Source organism: Patagioenas fasciata, chromosome 33, assembly GCF_037038585.1.
Source record: "Patagioenas fasciata isolate bPatFas1 chromosome 33, bPatFas1.hap1, whole genome shotgun sequence".
NCBI classification, from domain to species: domain Eukaryota; kingdom Metazoa; phylum Chordata; class Aves; order Columbiformes; family Columbidae; genus Patagioenas; species Patagioenas fasciata.
This window is the reverse complement of record NC_092552.1, coordinates 126,816-144,905: the sequence shown is the minus strand read 5'-3', so window position 1 is coordinate 144,905 and position 18,090 is coordinate 126,816. Positions and strand designations below refer to the sequence as shown.

At 65.7% G+C, this 18,090-nt stretch overlaps 1 protein-coding gene across 6 annotated transcripts in view; it reads right to left on the bottom strand.

Moving 5' to 3' along the window:
• Nucleotides 1–18,090, bottom strand: part of SPTBN4 (spectrin beta, non-erythrocytic 4) — a 32,289-nt gene that overhangs the window by 6,134 nt on the left and 8,065 nt on the right. For 2 of the 6 annotated variants that reach the window (XM_071800831.1, XM_071800830.1), the window contains exons 15-31: nt 17,190–18,060; nt 16,014–16,151; nt 14,721–15,477; nt 14,061–14,263; nt 13,384–13,474; nt 11,810–11,953; nt 9,409–9,672; nt 8,304–8,528; nt 7,628–7,717; nt 6,740–7,018; nt 6,527–6,657; nt 5,358–5,562; nt 3,671–4,293; nt 2,749–2,902; nt 2,582–2,666; nt 1,671–1,867; nt 413–825 (exon numbers count right to left, since the gene is read on the bottom strand). In XM_071800831.1, coding sequence (XP_071656932.1) covers nt 413–825; nt 1,671–1,867; nt 2,582–2,666; nt 2,749–2,902; nt 3,671–4,293; nt 5,358–5,562; nt 6,527–6,657; nt 6,740–7,018; nt 7,628–7,717; nt 8,304–8,528; nt 9,409–9,672; nt 11,810–11,953; nt 13,384–13,474; nt 14,061–14,263; nt 14,721–15,477; nt 16,014–16,151; nt 17,190–18,060 — 4,870 coding nt within the window. Of the gene's footprint in view, nt 1–412; nt 826–1,670; nt 1,868–2,581; nt 2,667–2,748; nt 2,903–3,670; nt 4,294–5,357; nt 5,563–6,526; nt 6,658–6,739; nt 7,019–7,627; nt 7,718–8,303; nt 8,529–9,408; nt 9,673–11,809; nt 11,954–13,383; nt 13,475–14,060; nt 14,264–14,720; nt 15,478–16,013; nt 16,152–17,189; nt 18,061–18,090 lie in introns of those variants that run through there. The other 4 variants (XM_071800833.1, XM_065859453.2, XR_011736137.1 and 1 more) reach the window with 4 other exon arrangements.

The following is an 18,090-nucleotide window of genomic DNA, read 5'->3' as shown; positions in this document are numbered from 1 at the left end:
TCACCCGCGTCCCTGTGTCCCCATGTCACCTGTGTCCCCTGTCCCCATGTCACGCATGTCCCTGTGTCACCCATGTCCCCATGTCACCCATGTCCCCGCGTCCCCATGTCACTGTGTCACCATGTCACCCATGTCACCTGTGTCCCCGTGTCACTGTGTCCCCTGTCCCCATGTCATGCGTGTCCCTGTGTCCCTGTGTCACCCGTGTCCCCATGTCCCCGTGTCACCCATGTCCCCTGTCCCCATGTCACACGTGTCCCTGTGTCACCTGTGTCCCCACGTCCTCATGTCCCCATGTCACCTGTGTCACCTGCGTCCCTGCGTCCCCGTGTCCCCATGTCCCCGTGTCCCCATGTCCCCGTGTCCCCATGTCACCCGTGCCCGTGTGCCCCCGCGTCCCCGCGCCGCCCACCCTTTGCCGTCGTGGCGCGGGGGCTCGTGCTCGCTGGACTCCTGGCGCTCCAGGCGGCGCTCGCGGCGCTCGCGGTGCCGCTCGGGCGCTGCCGCGGGGCCCTCGGTCCCCTCCTCGGCCGGGGGGGGCGCCGGGGGCTCCCCCGCGGTGCCTTTCGGGGGGGGCTCCCCGGGGGCGGCCACGCGGTCCAGCTGGGGCTGCAGGCGCTCGGGGCGCAGCTCCTGGCGCACGTAGGCCACGCGGTGCCGCTCGGCGCCGGGGGACGGGGGGGTCGCCCCCGGGGACGGGGACGTCACCGCCGGGGAGGGGGACGGGGACGGGGGGGTCGGCGCCGGGGGCTCCCCCCCCGGGAACTTGCGGCTCAGCAGGGGGGTCGGGGGTTGCTTGTTCTGCTCGGCCTTGAGCTTCTCGATCTGAGAGTGCGGGGACAGAGGAAGAGGAGCGGGAGGAAGAGGAGGAGGAGGAGGAAGGTGAGGGAGGTGATGGAGATGAGGAGGAGATGATGGAGATGGAGAAGATGGACCTGAAGATGAAGCTGATAAAGATGAAGATCAAGACGGAGACGAAGATGGAGATGGAGACAAAGACGAAGAAGATGAAGATGGGGATGAAGATGAAGATGGGGATGGGGATGAAGATGGGGGAGTGGATGGAGATGACAAAGATGAAAATGAAGAGGAAGATGAAGATGGGGATGGCCATGAAGCTGATGAAGATGAAGATGATGATGGAGATGAAGATGGAGATGGAGATGAAGATGGAGATGGAGATGAAGATGGAGATGGAGACGGAGATGGAGATGGAGACGGAGATGAAGATGGAGATGGAGATGATGGAGATGAAGATGAGCATGAAGATCAAGATGACGCAGACAAAGATGAAGATGTTGGAGATGGAGATGAAGACAAAGATGGAGATGAAGATGATAGAGATGGAGACAAAGATGAAATGAGGATGGAGATGGAGACAAAGATGAAGATGATGGAGACGAAGATGGAGATGGACATGAAGATGAAGATGGAGACAAAGATGGAGACAGAGACAAAGATGAAATGAGAATGGAAATGGAGACAAAGATGAAGATGGAGATGGAGACGAAGATTAAGACGAAGATGGAGACGAAGATGGAGATGGAGACAAAGATGGAGATGGAGACAAAGATGAAATGGATGGGATGCAGACGAAGGTGAAACGGATGGGACGGCGGCTCCAGCGCCGTGCCCGGGGCCCCGCGGAGCCGCCGGTGCCGTGGCCGTACCGTGGTGAGGCGGCGCAGGGCGCTGAAGCGCTCGTCCCAGGCGGCCGCCGCCCTCCTGAAGGCCTCGTGGCGCCGCAGCAGCTGCTCCACCTCGTCCACGCTGCCCCCCAGCTCCCGGCTCCGCAGCAGCGGCTCCTGCGCCGCCAGCCAGGCCTCGGCCACCCCCGCCTCCTGCGCAAACTGCTGCACCTCCAGCGCTGCGGGCGACGCACGCGTGGGACCACCCACGGCTGCACAGCCGCACCACCCACGGCAGCCCACCCTGCGTGGGACCACCCACAGCATCCCAGCACCACCCACGGCAGCCCAGCCCGCGTGGGACCACCCACAGCATCCCAGCACCACCCACAGCATCCCAGTACCGCGTGGGACCACCCATGGCAGCCCAACTGCACCAACCAGAGCATCCCAGTACTGTGTGGGACCACCCAGAGCAGCCCATCCCCACGTGAGACCACCCACAGCATCCCACCCCGCGTGGGACCATCCACGGCAACCCAGCACCACCACCCACAGCATCCCATCCCCATGGTGGGACCACCAGGAACACCCCACCCCCCTGATGGGACCACCAGGAACACCCCATCCCCATGGTGGGACCACCAGGAACATCCCACCCCCCTGATGGGACCACCAGGAACACCCCATCCCCATAGTGGGACCACCAGGAACATCCCACCCCCCTGATGGGACCACCAGGAACACCCCACCCCCCTGATGGGACCACCAGGAACACCCCATCCCCGTGGTGGGACCACTAGGAACATCTGACCCCCCTGGTGGGACCACAAAGAACACCCCACCCCCCTGGTGGGACCACCAGGAACATCTGATCCCCATGGTGGGACCACCAGGAACACCCCACCCCCGTGGTGGGACCACCAGGACCACCTGGCAGCGCTGGGACTCACTCTGCTGCAGCCACTCCCAGTGCTTGTCCCACTTCTCCGTCATCTCCTTCTTCTTGGCCAACAGCTTGTCCACGTGGGCTTTGATCTGCAAGCAGGCGGGTTGGGACCCCCAGCGCTGGTGTCCCCCCTCCTCTGGTGGTGCAAGCGCCCCCTGCAGGCTGCCCCACCTCGTCGGCCGCCGGGCTCTTGCTGAGGAGGAGGCTCTTGCCCAGCTCCAGGCAGGCGGCCACGCTCTTGGCGCGCGCGTCCATCTCGCTCTTGAGGCTTTGGTGCTCGCTCATCAGCAGCTCCACCGAGGACACGTCCCTGGGGGGGGCGGAGCTGGAGGGGCGGGAGGGGACGGGGACAAACCCCCCCCGGGGCCTGGAGTTGGGCCAGGACCTGGGACACCAGGATGGGCCGGGACATGGTTGGACGTGGGACCTTGTGTTGAGACAGGACACAGGTCCTTGGGATGGGCCAGGACATGGTCCTTGGCACCACAGATGGGCCGGGAGCCGCTTCTTGGGATGGGCCAGGACATGGGACCTTGAGTTGGGACAAGAGCTGGGACCTCAGGATGGGCCAGGACATGGGACCTTGAGTTGGGACAAGAAGTAGGACCTTGGGATAGACCAGGACTTGGATCATTGACTTGGGTCAGGACTTGGATATTTGAGTTGGGGCAGGACACGGGTCCTTGAGTTGAGGCAGGACACGGGTCCTTGAGTTGGGACCTTGGGATGGGCCAGGACTTGGACCATTGAGCTGGGCCAGGACTTGGGTCCTTGAGTTGGGCCAGGACTTGGGTCCTTCACACGGGCCAGGACTTGGGTCCTTGATTCGAGCCAGGACTTGGATCCTTGAGTTGGGCCAGGACTTGGGTCCTTGAGTTGGGTCAGGACTTGGACCATTGAGTTGGGCCAGGACTTGGGTCCTTGAGTTGGGCCAGGACTTGGGTCCTTGAGTTGGGCCAGGACTTGGACCATTGAGTTGGGCCAGGACTTGGGTCCTTGACTCGGGCCAGGACACGGTGACCCCAGCGTGCACCAGGACACGGTTCCGTCACCACGCATGGCCCGGGAGACGCTCCCCGGTCCCCCCGCCCACCTGGGCTTCTCCGCGGCGCCGATCTGCCCCAGCACCCCGTCCATCCAGGCCAGCAGGTCCCTGGCGGCGCCCACGAAGCGGATCTTGTCGGCCACGCTGGCCACGTGCAGCCGGCACTGCTCGCAGGCGGCCAGCAGCTCCTTCCAGGCGCGCAGCACCTCCTGCTCGCGCCCCGCGATGGCGGCGGCGGCGTCGCCGGCGTAGAGCGTCCGCAGCTGCGCCGCCGCCTCCTGCAGCCGCCGCACCTGCGCCACCAGCAGCTCCACGTCGCGCTCGAAGGCGCCCAGGGCGCGGTGCAGCGCGCCGGCCGAGCCGCGGGCCTCGCGCGCCGCCAGCTCCGGCAGCCGCCGCCGCGTCTCCTCGATCTGCCCCAGCACCTCCGTGCAGTCGTTGAAGAACTTGTGCAGCTCGTGCGACGCCGCCAGCATCTGCGCGCGCGTCTCCATGAGCTCCAGCAGCTCGGCCCAGGCCTCGTTGACGCCGTCCTTCCACTCGGCGATGGTGGCGGCGTCGGCGTGGCCGTAGTCGATGAGCTCGTCCACCATCTGGTTGACGGCGGCGATGCGCTCCTGCCCCACGCTGCCCGTCTCGCTCGCGAACTCCAGGAACTTCTCCTGCAGCACCTGGGGGGCGGGCGGGCGGGGTCAGGGGCGGGGCTGCGGTGGCCACGCCCGCAATGGGTGGGGCCCAGGAGCTCCAGGGTGGACCATTGATGGTGCCCAGGAGGTCCAGGATGGGCCATTGGTGGTGACCATGGCCACCAGTATGGACCATTCGTGGTGTCCAGAAGCTCCAGGATGGACCATTGATGGTGCCCAGGAGACCCAGGATGGACCACTGATGACACCCAGCTCCATTGGTGGTGACCTTGACCACCAGTATGGACCATTGGTGATGACCATGACCACCAGTACTGACCATTCATGGTGCCCAGAAGATCCAGGATGGACCACTGATGGTGCCCAGGACCATTGGTGGTGACCATGACCACCAGGATGGATCATTGATGGCGCCCAGGACCATTGGTGGTGACCATGACCACCAGTATGGAACAATTTAGCGTGCCCAGGACCCCAGTCAAGGACCATTCACGGTGCCCAGGACCAGGAGGGTGCCCAGGACCCTGGCGCAGGATGGGGACCACCCCATGACTCCCACCATAAGACAGAGACAATGCCAAGACTTCCAGCACAGCGTGGGGACAACACCAAGACCTCCAGACCATGATGGAGACAGCACCAGGACCTCCAGACCATGATGGGGACAACACCAAGATCTCCAGACCATGACAGAGACAATGACAAGGCCTCCAGCACAGGATGGAGACAACACCAGGACCTCCAGCACAGGATGGGGACAACACCAAGACCGCTGGACCATGATGGAGACAACACCAGGACCTCCAGACCACGATGGGGACAAAACCAGGACCTCCAGCACAGGATGGGGACAACACCAGGATCTCCAGACCATGACAGAGACATCACCAAGACCTCCAGCACAGGATGGGGACAACGCCAAGACCTCCAGACCATGATGGGGGCAACTCCAGACTACGATGGGGACAACACCAGGACCTCCAGACCATGATGGAGACAACCCCAAGACCTCCAGACCATGATGGGGGCAACTCCATCCCCCCAGCCCCCGACCAGCAGCGTGACCCCCCGGGCGCGTCCCCACTGACCGTGACGTGCTCGAAGTCCTGTCCCAGCTCGGGCGAGGTGGCCACCACCTCCTTCTCGGCGATCCAGTGCTCCAGCTCGTCCACCTCGCGGTTGAGCTGGTAGAGCCAGTACTGCTGCTCCAGCTTGGCCTTGCGCTCCTCCACCAGGTCCTTCAGAGACACGTACAGCCGGTCAACCTGCGACTGACGCCTGCTGACCTGTTCGCTGGGCGGGGGACAGCGCGAGTCAGCCGGGGGGCCACCCGGGGCGGGGGTGACGGGGGCGCCCCCAAGGGCTCCTCAGCGGCTCCACAACACCTGGTGGGCCTCCGGAACTTGGTGTGCACCCAACGGTCGAGGTCTCCCCAAGACTTGGTGTCCCCCCATAACCTGGTGTCCCCCAAACCCTGGTGTTCCCCAAACCCTGGTGTTCCCCAAACCCTGGTGTCCTCCAAACCCTGGTGTCCCCCCACAACCTGGTGTCCCCCAAACCCTCATGTCCTCCCAACACTTGGTGTGTCCCCACAACCCCATGTTCTCCAAGACCTGGTGTCCCCCAAATACTCAACGCCCCCTCAACACCCAACGCCCCCAACACGTCCCCAAGCACCGGTGTCCCCCAAACACTCAGTGCCCCCTCAACACCCAATGTCCCCAACACGTCCCCAAGCACCGGCGTCCCCCAAACACTCAATGCCCCCTCAACACCCAACGCCCCCAACACGCCCCCAAGCACCGGTGTCCCCCAAACACTCAATGCCCCCTCAACACCCAATGTCCCCAACACGTCCCCAAGCACCGGCGTCCCCCAAACACTCAACGCCCCCTCAACACCCAATGCCCCCAACACGTCCCCAAGCACCAGTGTCCCCCAAACACTCAATGCCCCCTCAACACCCCATGTCCCCAACACGTCCCCAAGCACCGGTGTCCCCCAAACACTCAACACCCCCTCAACACCCAATGTCCCCAACACGCCCCCAAGCACCGGCGTCCCCCAAACACTCAATGTCCCCTCAACACCCAATGTCCCCAACACGCCCCCAAGCACCGGCGTCCCCCAAACACTCAATGTCCCCTCAACACCCAATGTCCCCAACACGCCCCCAAGCACCGGCGTCCCCCAAACACTCAATGCCCCCTCAACACCCAATGCCCCCAACACATCCCCAAGCACCGGCGTCCCCCACCTTTGCGGGTGCCCGAGCTCCAGGAGCGCCCGGCACTGGCGGGACAGCTGGGCGATGGTCTCCTCGTAGTTCTCCACCGTCTGCTCCATCAGAAGGTGCTTCTTGAGGAGCTGGAGGGTGCTCTGCTCGTCCTGGGGGGCACACGCGGGGCGGGTGAGGCGCTTTGCTTTGGGGTCCACGGGCGTCCCCCGCCCCCGGCCGCGCGCTCAGCACCTTCCCCGTGTCGTCGCTCATGAGCAGCAGCTCCTGCTCGCCCAGCCAGGCCTCCACCTCGGCCAGGTCGCCGTAGAACTGGTGCAGCCGGAAGGCGGCGTCCAGGTCCTGCTGGCGCCGCTCGGCCAGCGCCTCCAGCTCGGCCCAGAGCGCGCCCAGGCGGCCCCGCAGCGCCTGCACCGCCTCGGCCTCGGGGCTGCACACGGCGGCCGCGGCGCCCGCGCGCTCCAGCAGCTCCTCCACGCGCGACCGGCGCGCCTGCAGCTCCCGGCGCAGGCTCTGCGGGGACGGACGGACACGTGGGCGGGTGGATGGACAGACCGGCGGATGGGTGCTGGATGGACAGACCGGCGGATGGGTGCTGGATGGACACACCGGCGGATGGGTGCTGGATGGACAGACCGGCGGATGGGTGCTGGATGGACAGACCGGCGGATGGGTGGTGGATGGACAGGTGGATGGACAGACCGGCGGATGGGTGCTGGATGGACAGACCGGCGGATGGGTGCTGGATGGACAGGTGGATGGATGGATGGGTGGACGGATGGACAGGTGGATGGGCAGATGGGCGGATGAGTGCTGGATGGCTGGACGGATGGACAGGCGGATGGACAGATGGGCGGATGAGTGCTGGATGGGTGGACGGATGGACAGGTGGATGGACAGATGGGTGGACGGATAGATGGGCGGGCGGGTAGGTGGGTGGGTGGATGGGTGGACGGATGGAGAAGGCCGGGGGTTCCCCAGGAGGCCATAGGGGGTCCCCAGGGGGCCATAGGAGGGTCCTCAGAGGGCCATAGGGGGTACCCAGGAGGCCATAGGGGGTACCCAGGAGGCCATAGGGGGTCCCCAGGAGGCCATAGGGGGTCCCCACCGCCCGGCGCTGACCTGGTTCTTCTTGATGAGCTGCTGCACCGTCTGCAGGTTGGTGCCGAGGTCCTTGAGCGTGGCCAAGGGGAGCCGCTCCTGCACCCACAGCTGGGGGCAGCTCCGGGTCAGCCCCATCTCCATCATCCCCATCATCACCTCCACCTCCACCCCATCTCCAGCTCCACCTCCACCATCTTCCCCATCCCTACCATCTCCATATCCACCTCCACCATCTTCCCCATCCCCATCATCTCCATCTCCACCTCCATCATCTCCATCCTCATCATCTCCATCTCCACCCCATCTCCATCATCTCCACCTCCATCATCTCCATCCCCACCATCTCCATCATCTCCACTCCCGCCATCTCCATCTCCACCTCATCTCCATCATCTCCACCTCCATCATCTCCATCCCCTCCATCCCCTTCATCTCCATTCTCATCCTCATCATCTCCATCCCATCTCCACCATCTCCACCTCCATCATCTCCATCATCTCCATCCCCTTCATCTCCATCCTCATCCTCATCCTCATCATCTCCATCCCATCTCCACCATCTCCACCTCCATCTCCACCCCATCACCAGGTCCACCATCTCCATCCCCATCTCCATCACCTCCATCCCCTCCACCTCCATCATCCCCACCTCCCTCATCTCCACCCCTCCAGCAGTGCCCGTGCCCGGCGCTCACCACCTCGTCCTCCAGCTCATGGTGGACCTGGTGCAGCTCCTTGGCCGCCAGCAGGACCCTGCGCCTCTCCTTGAGCGGCTCGATGAGCCGCACCATGCGCGTCCCCACCGCGCTCTGCCGGTCCCCGACCTCCTGCCGGCCCGCGGCCTGCGCTGGCAGAGCCGCCGCCGCCGCCTGCAGCTCGCCCACCTCCTTGGACCACTCCTCCACCTGCGACTCCATCGTCTGCGGGACACGGGGACACGGGACATGGGGACGTGGGACATGGGGACATGGGACACAGGGACATGGGGACACAGGGACATGGGACACGGGGACATGGGACATGGGGACATGGGGACACCGGGACATGGGGACACGGGACACACGGACATGGGGACATGGGACACGGCAACATGGGGACATGGGGACACAGGGACATGGGGACACAGGGACATGGGACACGGGGACATGGGACACGGGGACATGGGACACGGGGACATGGGACATAGCAACATGGGGACAGGGGGACATGGGGACACAGGGACATGGGACATGGGGACATGGGAACATGGGACACGGGGACATGGGACACGGGGACATGGGGACATGGGGACGTGGGGACACGGGGACACCAGGACATGAGCCCATGGCCACCGGACCTCAACGCTTGGGGTCCACGGGTGAACCCCCAACATGGGAGGTCCCATCAACACGTGGTGTCCCCCAACACCTGGTGTCCCCCCACCACCCAATGTCCCCCCACCACCCACGGCCCCCCATATCCTGGTGTCCCCCAAAACCCAACGTCCCCCTCACACTCAATGTCCCCTCAAACCCCCAATGTTCATCCAATACCTCATGTTCCCCAACATCCAACATCTCCCCAACCCCCAGTGTCCCCCCCAAGCCCTGGTGACCCCAACACCCAATGTCGCCCCCAAGCCCCCCAGGTCCCCCCAAGCCCTGGTGACCCCAACACCCAGTGTCACCCCCAAGCCCCAGTGACCCCAACACCCAACGCTGCCCCGATCTCCGGCATCCCCCTCAAGCGCTGGTGTCCCCACCAAGCCCTGGTGACTCCGACACCCAACGCCTCCCCAATCTCTGGCGCCCCCGTCCCCACCTGCAGCCTCTGGAGCTGCCGCCCGATGCCGCGCAGGTCGGGGGGGGCGCCCACGCTCTCCAGCTGCTCCTCCAGCCGGCCCAGCCGCGCCTCCATGTCGGCGAAGCTCCGCGCCAGCCGCTCAGCCACCGCCGCCTCGGCCAAGCGCCGGCTCCGCGCCCGGCTCGCGGCCTCCAGCTCCGCCCAGCATTGCCGCAGCTCCTCCAGCTGCCGCCGCACGGCGCCGCCGAGCTCGGGTTTGGCGAGGAGCAGCTCTTCACCCTCCTGGGGGCGCAGGGGGGTCGGGGTCAGGCCCCGGGTTCTGGGCCTGGTCGGCGGCCGCCGGCTCCTCCCAATGTTGGCCCAGCTCTCCCGGTTGGCGCCAAACGGTGCCGGTTAATTGGGGTTTGGGGAGAAGGTCTTTGCCTTCCTTGGGGGGTCAAGGGGGGTCAATGGGGATCAACGCAGGCCAATGGGCGTCAGTGGAGGTTAAGGAGGGTCAATGGGGGTCAACGGGGGTCAATGGGGATCAATGGAGGTCAATGTGGATCAATGGGGGTCAACGGTGGTCAACAGGGGTCAATGGAGATCAAGGGGTGTCAAGAGGAGTCAATGGGGATCAAGAGGGATCAATAGAGGTCAAGGGGTTAATGAGGGTCAATGGGGGTCAACAGGGGATCAATGGGGAGTCAAGGGGGTCAATGGGGGTCAAGAGGGATCAACAGAGGTCAAGGGGGATCAATGGAGGTCAAGGGCGGTCAATGGGCAGCAAGGGGGGTCAATGGGGCCCAAGGGGGATCAATGGGGATCAAGAGGGATCAATAGAGATCAAGGGGGATCAATGGGGGTCAAGAGGGACCAATAGAGGTCAAGGGGGATCAATGGGGAGTCAAGGGGGTCAATGGGGGTCAAGGGGGTTCAAGGGGGAGGTGAAAAGGAGGGGTCAAAGGGGGGTGCGACAAAGGGGGGGTGCAAAATGGGGGTGCAACAAAATGGGGGTGCAACAAAATGGGGGCACAACGGAGGGGGGTGCAAAGGGGAGGCAACGAAAGGGGGTGCAAAAAGGGGGGGGTTGCAAAATTGGGATGCAACAAAGGGGGTGCAAGGAGGGGGCACAAGGGGGTGTGCAGCAAAAAGGGGGGTGCAAAGGGGGGGGTGCAGTGAAAGGGGGTGCAGTGAAGAGGGGGGTGCAGTGAAGGGGGGTGCAGTGAAGGGGGCTGCAAAGGGGGGGTGCAAGGTGGGATGCAGCAAAAGCGGGGTGCAAAGAAATGGGGGGGTTGCCGAGGAGCGGGGGAGGGGCTGCAGCGCGCCCAGGTGCAGCTGCGGGGGGGGGGGGGATGGACCCAACCACCCGCAAACGCCCCCCCTCCCCCTCCCTCCCCTCCCCACCTCCCCCCAGCACAGAAGGGTTAACCCCCCCATCCCCCCCCCCCGACACAGAAGGGTTAACCCCCCCATCCCCCCCCCCGACACAGAAGGGTTAACCCCCCCATCCCCCTCCCCCCGACACAGAAGGGTTAACCCCCCCATCCCCCCCCCCGACACAGAAGGGTTAACCCCCCCATCCCCCCCCCCCGACACAGAAGGGTTAACCCCCCCATCCCCCCCCCCGACACAGAAGGGTTAACCCCCCCATCCCCCCCCCCCCCCCGACACAGAAGGGTTAACCTCGCCCTCCCCCCCGGCACATACGGGGTTAAACCCCCCCCATTCCCCCCCCCCGGCACAGAAGAGTTAACCCCGCCCCCCCCGGCACATACTGGTTAACCCCCCTGTTCCCCCCGGCACATACTGGTTAACCCCCCCATTCCCCCCGGCACATACGGGGTTAAACCCCCCCCCCCGTTCCCCCGGCACATACGGGTTAACCCCCCCGCCCCCCCCGGCACATACGGGTTAACCCCCCCGTTCCCCCCGGCACATACGGGTTAACCCCCCCGTTCCCCCCGGCACATACGGGTTAACCCCCCCGCCCCCCCCGGCACATACGGGTTAACCCCCCCGCCCCCCCCGGCACATACGGGTTAACCCCCCCGTTCCCCCCGGCACATACGGGTTAACCCCCCCGCCCCCCCCGGCACATACGGGTTAACCCCCCCGCCCCCCCCGGCACATACGGGTTAACCCCCCCGTTCCCCCCGGCACATACGGGTTAACCCCCCCGTTCCCCCCGGCACATACGGGTTAACCCCCCCGCCCCCCCCGGCACATACGGGTTAACCCCCCCGTTCCCCCCGGCACATACGGGTTAACCCCCCCGCCCCCCCGGCACATACGGGTTAACCCCCCCGCCCCCCCCGGCACATACGGGTTAACCCCCCCGCCCCCCCGGCACATACGGGTTAACCCCCCCGCCCCCCCGGCACATACGGGTTAACCCCCCCGCCCCCCCGGCACATACGGGTTAAACCCCCGTTCCCACCTTCTCGATGCGGCGCAGCCACTCGCGGTTCTGCGGCAGCTCCGCCAGCACCAACCGCTCCCGCTGCCACGGCCGGGGGGGCGCGGGGGGGTCCCGGGAGGGGTCCCCGGCCATCAGCACCTGCTCCCGGACCCACGCATGCAGCTGGGGGGAGACCCCGAGACGGGGGGGCCGTGAGAGAACGGCCCGAAACGATGCGGAACGAGCCAAAAACGGTGCGGAACGGCCCAAAAACGGTGCGGAACGGCCCAAAAGCGGTGCGGAACGACCCAAAAATGATGCAGAGTGGCCCAAAATTATGTAGAACGGTCCAAAAATGATGCAGAACGGCCCCAAAAATGATGCAGAACGATCCAAAAATGATGCAGAACGATCCAAAAATGATGCAGAACGATCCAAAAATGATGCAGAACGGCCCCAAAACGAAGGAGAACCCCCCCCCCGAAAATGAAGGAGAACCCCCCCGAAAATGAAGGAGAGTCCCCCGAAAAGGAAGGAGGATCCCAAAAGAGGAAGGAGAAGCCCCCCCAAAAGGAAGGAGGATGCCCCAAAAATGGAAGGAGGAGCCACAAAAAGGAGGGAAAACCCCCCCAAAATGAAGGAGAACCCCCCCCAAAATGCGGGGGTGCGAGGAGAGGCGGCCGGGCCGTGGTCGCGCGGTGATGATGGTGATGATGATGGTGATGGGGATGGGGGGAGGTGACGGTGATGATGGTGATGGGGGGGAGGTGACGGTGATGATGGTGATGGTGATGGGGGAGGAGGTGCTGATGGGATGAAGATGATGCCGCAGTTTGTGCCGCCGCCGGCGCCACCGCGGGGGGGCCAATGGGAACCCCGGGGACAGTGGGGGGGCTCGGGGACACCCCCCCCAAATCCATGGGTCACATTGTGTGAACCCCATTGAGGACGGTGACACCGGCAGCGCCCACCCCCCAGCAACCCCCCCCGAACGCCAGGGGGCATATTTGGGGACCCCCCGGGTCATTTTGGGGTGGGGGGGTCAGTGGGGACACCCAGAGCCATGGGTGACGTTATCAGACCCCACTGGGGACAGTGACACCAACGTGGGGTCACAGCAGCAGGAGGGGGCACCAGCAGGACCCCCCGCGCCATGGGGGGAGTTTGGGGGCGGGAGGGGCCGGGGGGCGTGGGGGGGGAATTGGGGACACTGGGGGACACGAGGGACACTGGGGGGACAGCTGGGGGACACTGGGGGATACCTGGGGGGACACGCGGGGACAGCGGGGTACGGGGGGACCCTTGGGGACACGGGGGACACTGGGGGGACACCCAGGGGGACACTGGGGACCCTTGGGAACACTGGGGGGACACTGGGGGACACCTGGGGTGACCCTTGGGGACACTGGGGGGACACCCAGGGACACGGGGGGACACGGGAAACACCCAGGGGGACACTTGGGGGGACACTGGGGACCCTTGGGGACGCTGGGGGACACCTGGGGTGACCCTTGGGGACACATGGGGACGCTTGGGAACACTGGGGGGACGCGGGGGGACACTGGGGAGACCCTGGGGACACGGGGGACCCTGGGACAGGCGCCGGGTCGCACCTCGCGGCAGTTCTGGAGGAACCTCTGGAGCTCCAGCTCGTCCGCCAGGCGCTGCGTCCTCTCCTGGGCCAACCGCTGGTTGCGGTCGCTCCTGGGGGGGCGGGGAGGGGGCGGGGCTTAGCGCAGACCCCTCCCCCCCAGCAGCCTAATTAGCGCCTCATTAACCCCCCGCCCTCCGAGGTAATTAACACAAGGGGGAAACCGAGGCACGGGTGATTGACCGCGGGGAGGAGGCACCAGCGGGGCCAGCGCCGCCATCGGCCCCTGGGGGGCGCCCTGGGGGTGGGGGCGGCTCCTAGGGTTGGGGGGCGGGTCCTGGAGTTGGGGGCGGGTCCTGGGGCTGGGGGCGGGTCCTGGGGCTGGGGCGGGTCCTGGGGCTGGGGGCGGGTCCTGGGGCTGGGGGCGGGTCCTGGGCTGGGGCGGGTCCTGGGGCTGGGGGCGGGTCCTGGGGCTGGGGGCGGGTCCTGGGGCTGGGGCGGGTCCTGGGGCTGGGGGCGGGTCCCCGGGGATTGGGGGCGGGTCCCCGGGGACTGGGAGCGGGTCCCGGGGGCTTAGGGGCGGGTCTGGGGGATTGGGAGCGGGTCCTGGGACTGGGGGCACATCCCTGGGGATTGGGAGCGGGTCCCCGGGGCTTGGGGGCGGGTCCCGGGGGTTGGGGGCGGGGTCCCGGCACCCACTTGTCGCGGAGGCGCTCGGCGGCCTCGGCCGCACGGTCGCCGTAGCGGTTGCCCTGGCGCCGGAGGCTCTCGCCGGCCTGCAGCACCAGCTGCACCTTCTGCAGGTTGAGCTCCATGGTGGTGGTGAAGTCCTGGTGCTTCCTGAGGGCGCTGGTCGCCCCCTCCAGCGTGGCTGGGAGCTCGGCCCGGAGCAGCGCGGCCTCCTGGGGAGGGGGGACGGTGGGGGTGGCTCGTGGTGCTCCAGCTCAGCCAGAAGGGCAACCAAGATGGTCAACCAGGCCAAAAGAACGTCAACCAAGCCCACGAAGGCCAACCAAGCCCAGGATGGCCAACCAAGCCCACGAAGGTCCACCAAACCCTTCTCCCACCCATCTCTACCTGCCTGCTCCAGCTCAACCAGAAGGTCAATAGAGCCCAGGATGGTCAACCAAGCCCAAGACAAGGTCAACCAGAAGGGTCAACCAAGCAAGACCAAGAGGGTCAGCCAAGCCCAAGACAAGGTCAACCACAAGGGTCAACCAAGCCTAAGATAGTCAACCAAGCCCAAGGATCAACCAAGCAATACCAAGGTGGTCAACCATGCCCAAGACAAAGCCAACCACGCCCAAGACGACCAACCAAACCCAAGAAGGCCCACCCACCCTCCTCCCCCGTCCCCACCTGGTTGTCCAGGCTGCTCTCGCACTGCTGCACGTCGCGGAGGAAGAGCTGGAAGACGTGCGCCTGCACCAGCACCTCCCGCCGCGTCTCCCAGCTCTGCAGCAGCTTCCCCCAGCCGGCGTCCAGCTTCTGCAGCCACTGCTGCAGCGACAGGGACGGCACCTCGGTCTCCTCCAGCGCCAGCAGCTCGCTGGCCGCCTGGATCTTGGCGTAGTCCTCCTCGTAGCCGTTGATCTCCTCCTTGAGCGCCGCGTGGTGGCTCAGCAGCCTCTCGGCGTCAGCCAGCGTCTCGGGGACCTCCTCGGAGGCCACGGCCGCTTGGGTCTTCACCAGCCAACCCAAGAAGGTGTCCAGGTCCTGGATGAAGCGCTGCAGGCGCCCGGCGATGCTCAGCGAGTCCTCGCAGCCCTGGAGCGCCCTGGTGAGCGCCTCCCACTCCTCGCTGATCTGCTCGAAGGGCAGCAGGACCTCCAGCGCCCGCCCAGGGTGGGCGGCCGCCAGGGCTTCGCCTTGGCGCTGCAGCTCCAGCAGCCGCGGCTCCAGCACCACCAGAGCCGCCTCCATGGTGGACAAGCGGCGCTGCAGGGCCAGGACGCCGCCCAGGTCGCCGCCGCCGGACTGGGTGGCTTCGATGGCTTTTCTCTTCTCCCGCACTTGCGCCTTCATCTCGCCGCACTCCAGGAGGTAGTTCTGGATCTTCAGGATGGAGCTGAGCTGGGTCTTCTTCTGCTCCACCAGCTCCACCACGCGGTTCCACCTGACGGGGATGGGAATGGGACAAGAGCGGCGTGGGCTCAGCCGCGGGCATCGCCGGCGCTTGGGGTGCGCTTGGCCCAACCAACAGGAGAGCTGGACCCCACGGGGAGGTCCCACCATGCTGGGAGAACCACAGGTTGGGGTCCACAACCGGCCCCACAGCTGCTCCCACCACCCAGGAGCCCCCCGAGGTCAACTCTGGCCACCAAACACCCTTGCGATGGTCTCAGTCCATGGCGACGAGAGCCGAGCCCCATGGAGATGTTCTACCAGGCTTGGAGAACCCCAGGTCGGGGTCTATAACCAGCCCCACCACCCAGGAGCCCCCCGAGGTCAACTCTGGCCACCAAAGACCCTTGTGATGGTCTTGGCCCATGGCAATGAGAGCCGAGCTCCATGGAGATGCTCTACAGGCTTGGAGAACCACATGATTGGGTCTATAACCAGCCCCACCACCCAGGAACCCCCAAGCAAGATGAGGCCAACCCCGGGCAGGATGGACCCCCGGGACAGTTGAGCTCCCTCCCCGCGCCGCACCTGCCGTTGAGGTGGTCCTGGCAGGATCGAACCTCCTCCGAGCTGGGGTGGCCCCCGTCCAGCAGCTGCTGCACCACGTGGTTGACGTCCAGGACGCGCCCCATGACGCTGTTCATCTCCTGGTCCAGGCTCTCAAACCTGCCCAGGGGCACCCCGGCGGTCAGCGGTGGCCAGATGTGACCCACAGAGGTCAACGGTGGCCAGATGTGACCCATGGAGGTCAATGGTGGTCAGACGTCACCCATGGAGGTCAACGGTGGCCAGTTGTGAGCTGTGGTGGTCAACGGTGGCCAGATGTCACCCATAGAGGTCAATGGTGGCCAGTTGTGAGCCACGATGGTCAGCGATGGCCAGATGTGACCCACAGAGCTCAGTGGTGATCAGATGTGACCCATGTTGGCTAACAATGGCCAGATGTGACCCATGGAGGTCAGCGATGACCAGATGTGAGCCGTGGTGGCCAACGATGGCCAGATGTGACCATAGAGATCAACAATGGCCAGTCGTGACCCGTGATGGTCAACAATGACCAGACGTGACCCGTGGTGGCCAATGGTGACCAGATGCGAGCCGTGGTGGCCAACGGTGACCAGACGTGACCCGTGGTGGCCAATGATGGCCAGACGTGACCCGTGGTGGCCAACGGTGACCAGACGTGACCCGTGGTGGCCAATGATGGCCAGACGCGACCCGTGGTGGCCAACGGTGACCAGACGTGGCCCGTGGTGGCCAATGGTGACCAGATGCGAGCCGTGGTGGCCAACGGTGACCAGACGTGACCCGTGGTGGCCAATGATGGCCAGACGTGACCCGTGGTGGCCAATGGTGACCAGATGCGAGCCGTGGTGGCCAACAATGGCCAGATGTGACCCGTGGTGGCCAATGATGGCCAGACGTGACCCGTGGTGGCCAACGGTGACCAGACGTGACCCGTGGTGGCCAATGGTGACCAGATGCGAGCCGTGGTGGCCAACGGTGACCAGACGTGACCCGTGGTGGCCAGTGATGGCCAGACGTGACCCGTGGTGGCCAACGGTGACCAGACGTGAGCCGTGGTGGCCAACGATGGCCAGACGTGACCCGTGGTGGCCAACGGTGACCAGACGTGACCCGTGGTGGCCAATGATGGCCCAATGAACCCCAGCGTCCAGTTCCCACCCCCCGTCCCCCACCCACCTGTGCTGGACGACCTCGACCTCATCGAGCTCCTCGGGCAGCTCCATCCTCTGCAGCCACTGCTCCTTCTCGTCCAGCCAGACCTCGCAGGCGCGCACCTCGCCGAACATGCGGTAGACGGCCAGCGCGTCCTGCAGCCACTGCTGCCGCAGCACGGCCACCTCGGCCACCTCCCCGTACAGCTGCTCCACCTCCACCACGCGCACCTGCACGTCCACGCCGCGCCGGTGCTCGGGCGCCAGCTGCGCCAGCTGTTTGCGCAGCGCCAGCACGGCGGCGCGGTGCTTGTCCAGCTCCTCCAGCAGCGCGCGGTGCTGGCGCAGCAGCGCCTGCGTGGAGTGCTCGTCGTGGCCGAAGTCGTCGCTGGACGCCAGGCGGTAGGTGTCCTGCAGCCAGGCCACCAGGTCGTCCGTCTCGGCGCTGAACTGGAAGAAGCCGAGCGCCTCCTGCAGGCGCTGCTGGTGCAGCCCGGTGATCTCCTCCAGCTTCTTCCAGCGCTGCCGCACCTCGCGCGTCCTCTCCTGGATGGCGCCGGGGCTGAAGCGCTTGGTGGCCAGGAGCTGCTCGCCCCGCTTGGCCGCCTGGTGGAGCCGCGCCCGCCGGTTGCCCAGCTCGCCCAACATGCTCTTGTGCTCGGCGCTCAGCGCCAGGACGCTGCTGAGGTCGCGGCCGCAGGTCTTGGCCGCCAGGATCTGCTCCTTCTCGCGGATCCAGCCCTCGGCCTCCTCCATCTCCTGGAAGAAGCCCCAGAGCTGCCGCGAGTCCTCGAGCTCCCCGCGCCGCCGCCGCGCCAGCGCCCCCAGCTCCTCCAGGCACGTCCGGACGTGGCTCACGCGGTTGCGGATGATCTGGGGGTCGCAGGGCTGGTAACCTGTGCCAACGCAACCGAAGTCTCGGCGAG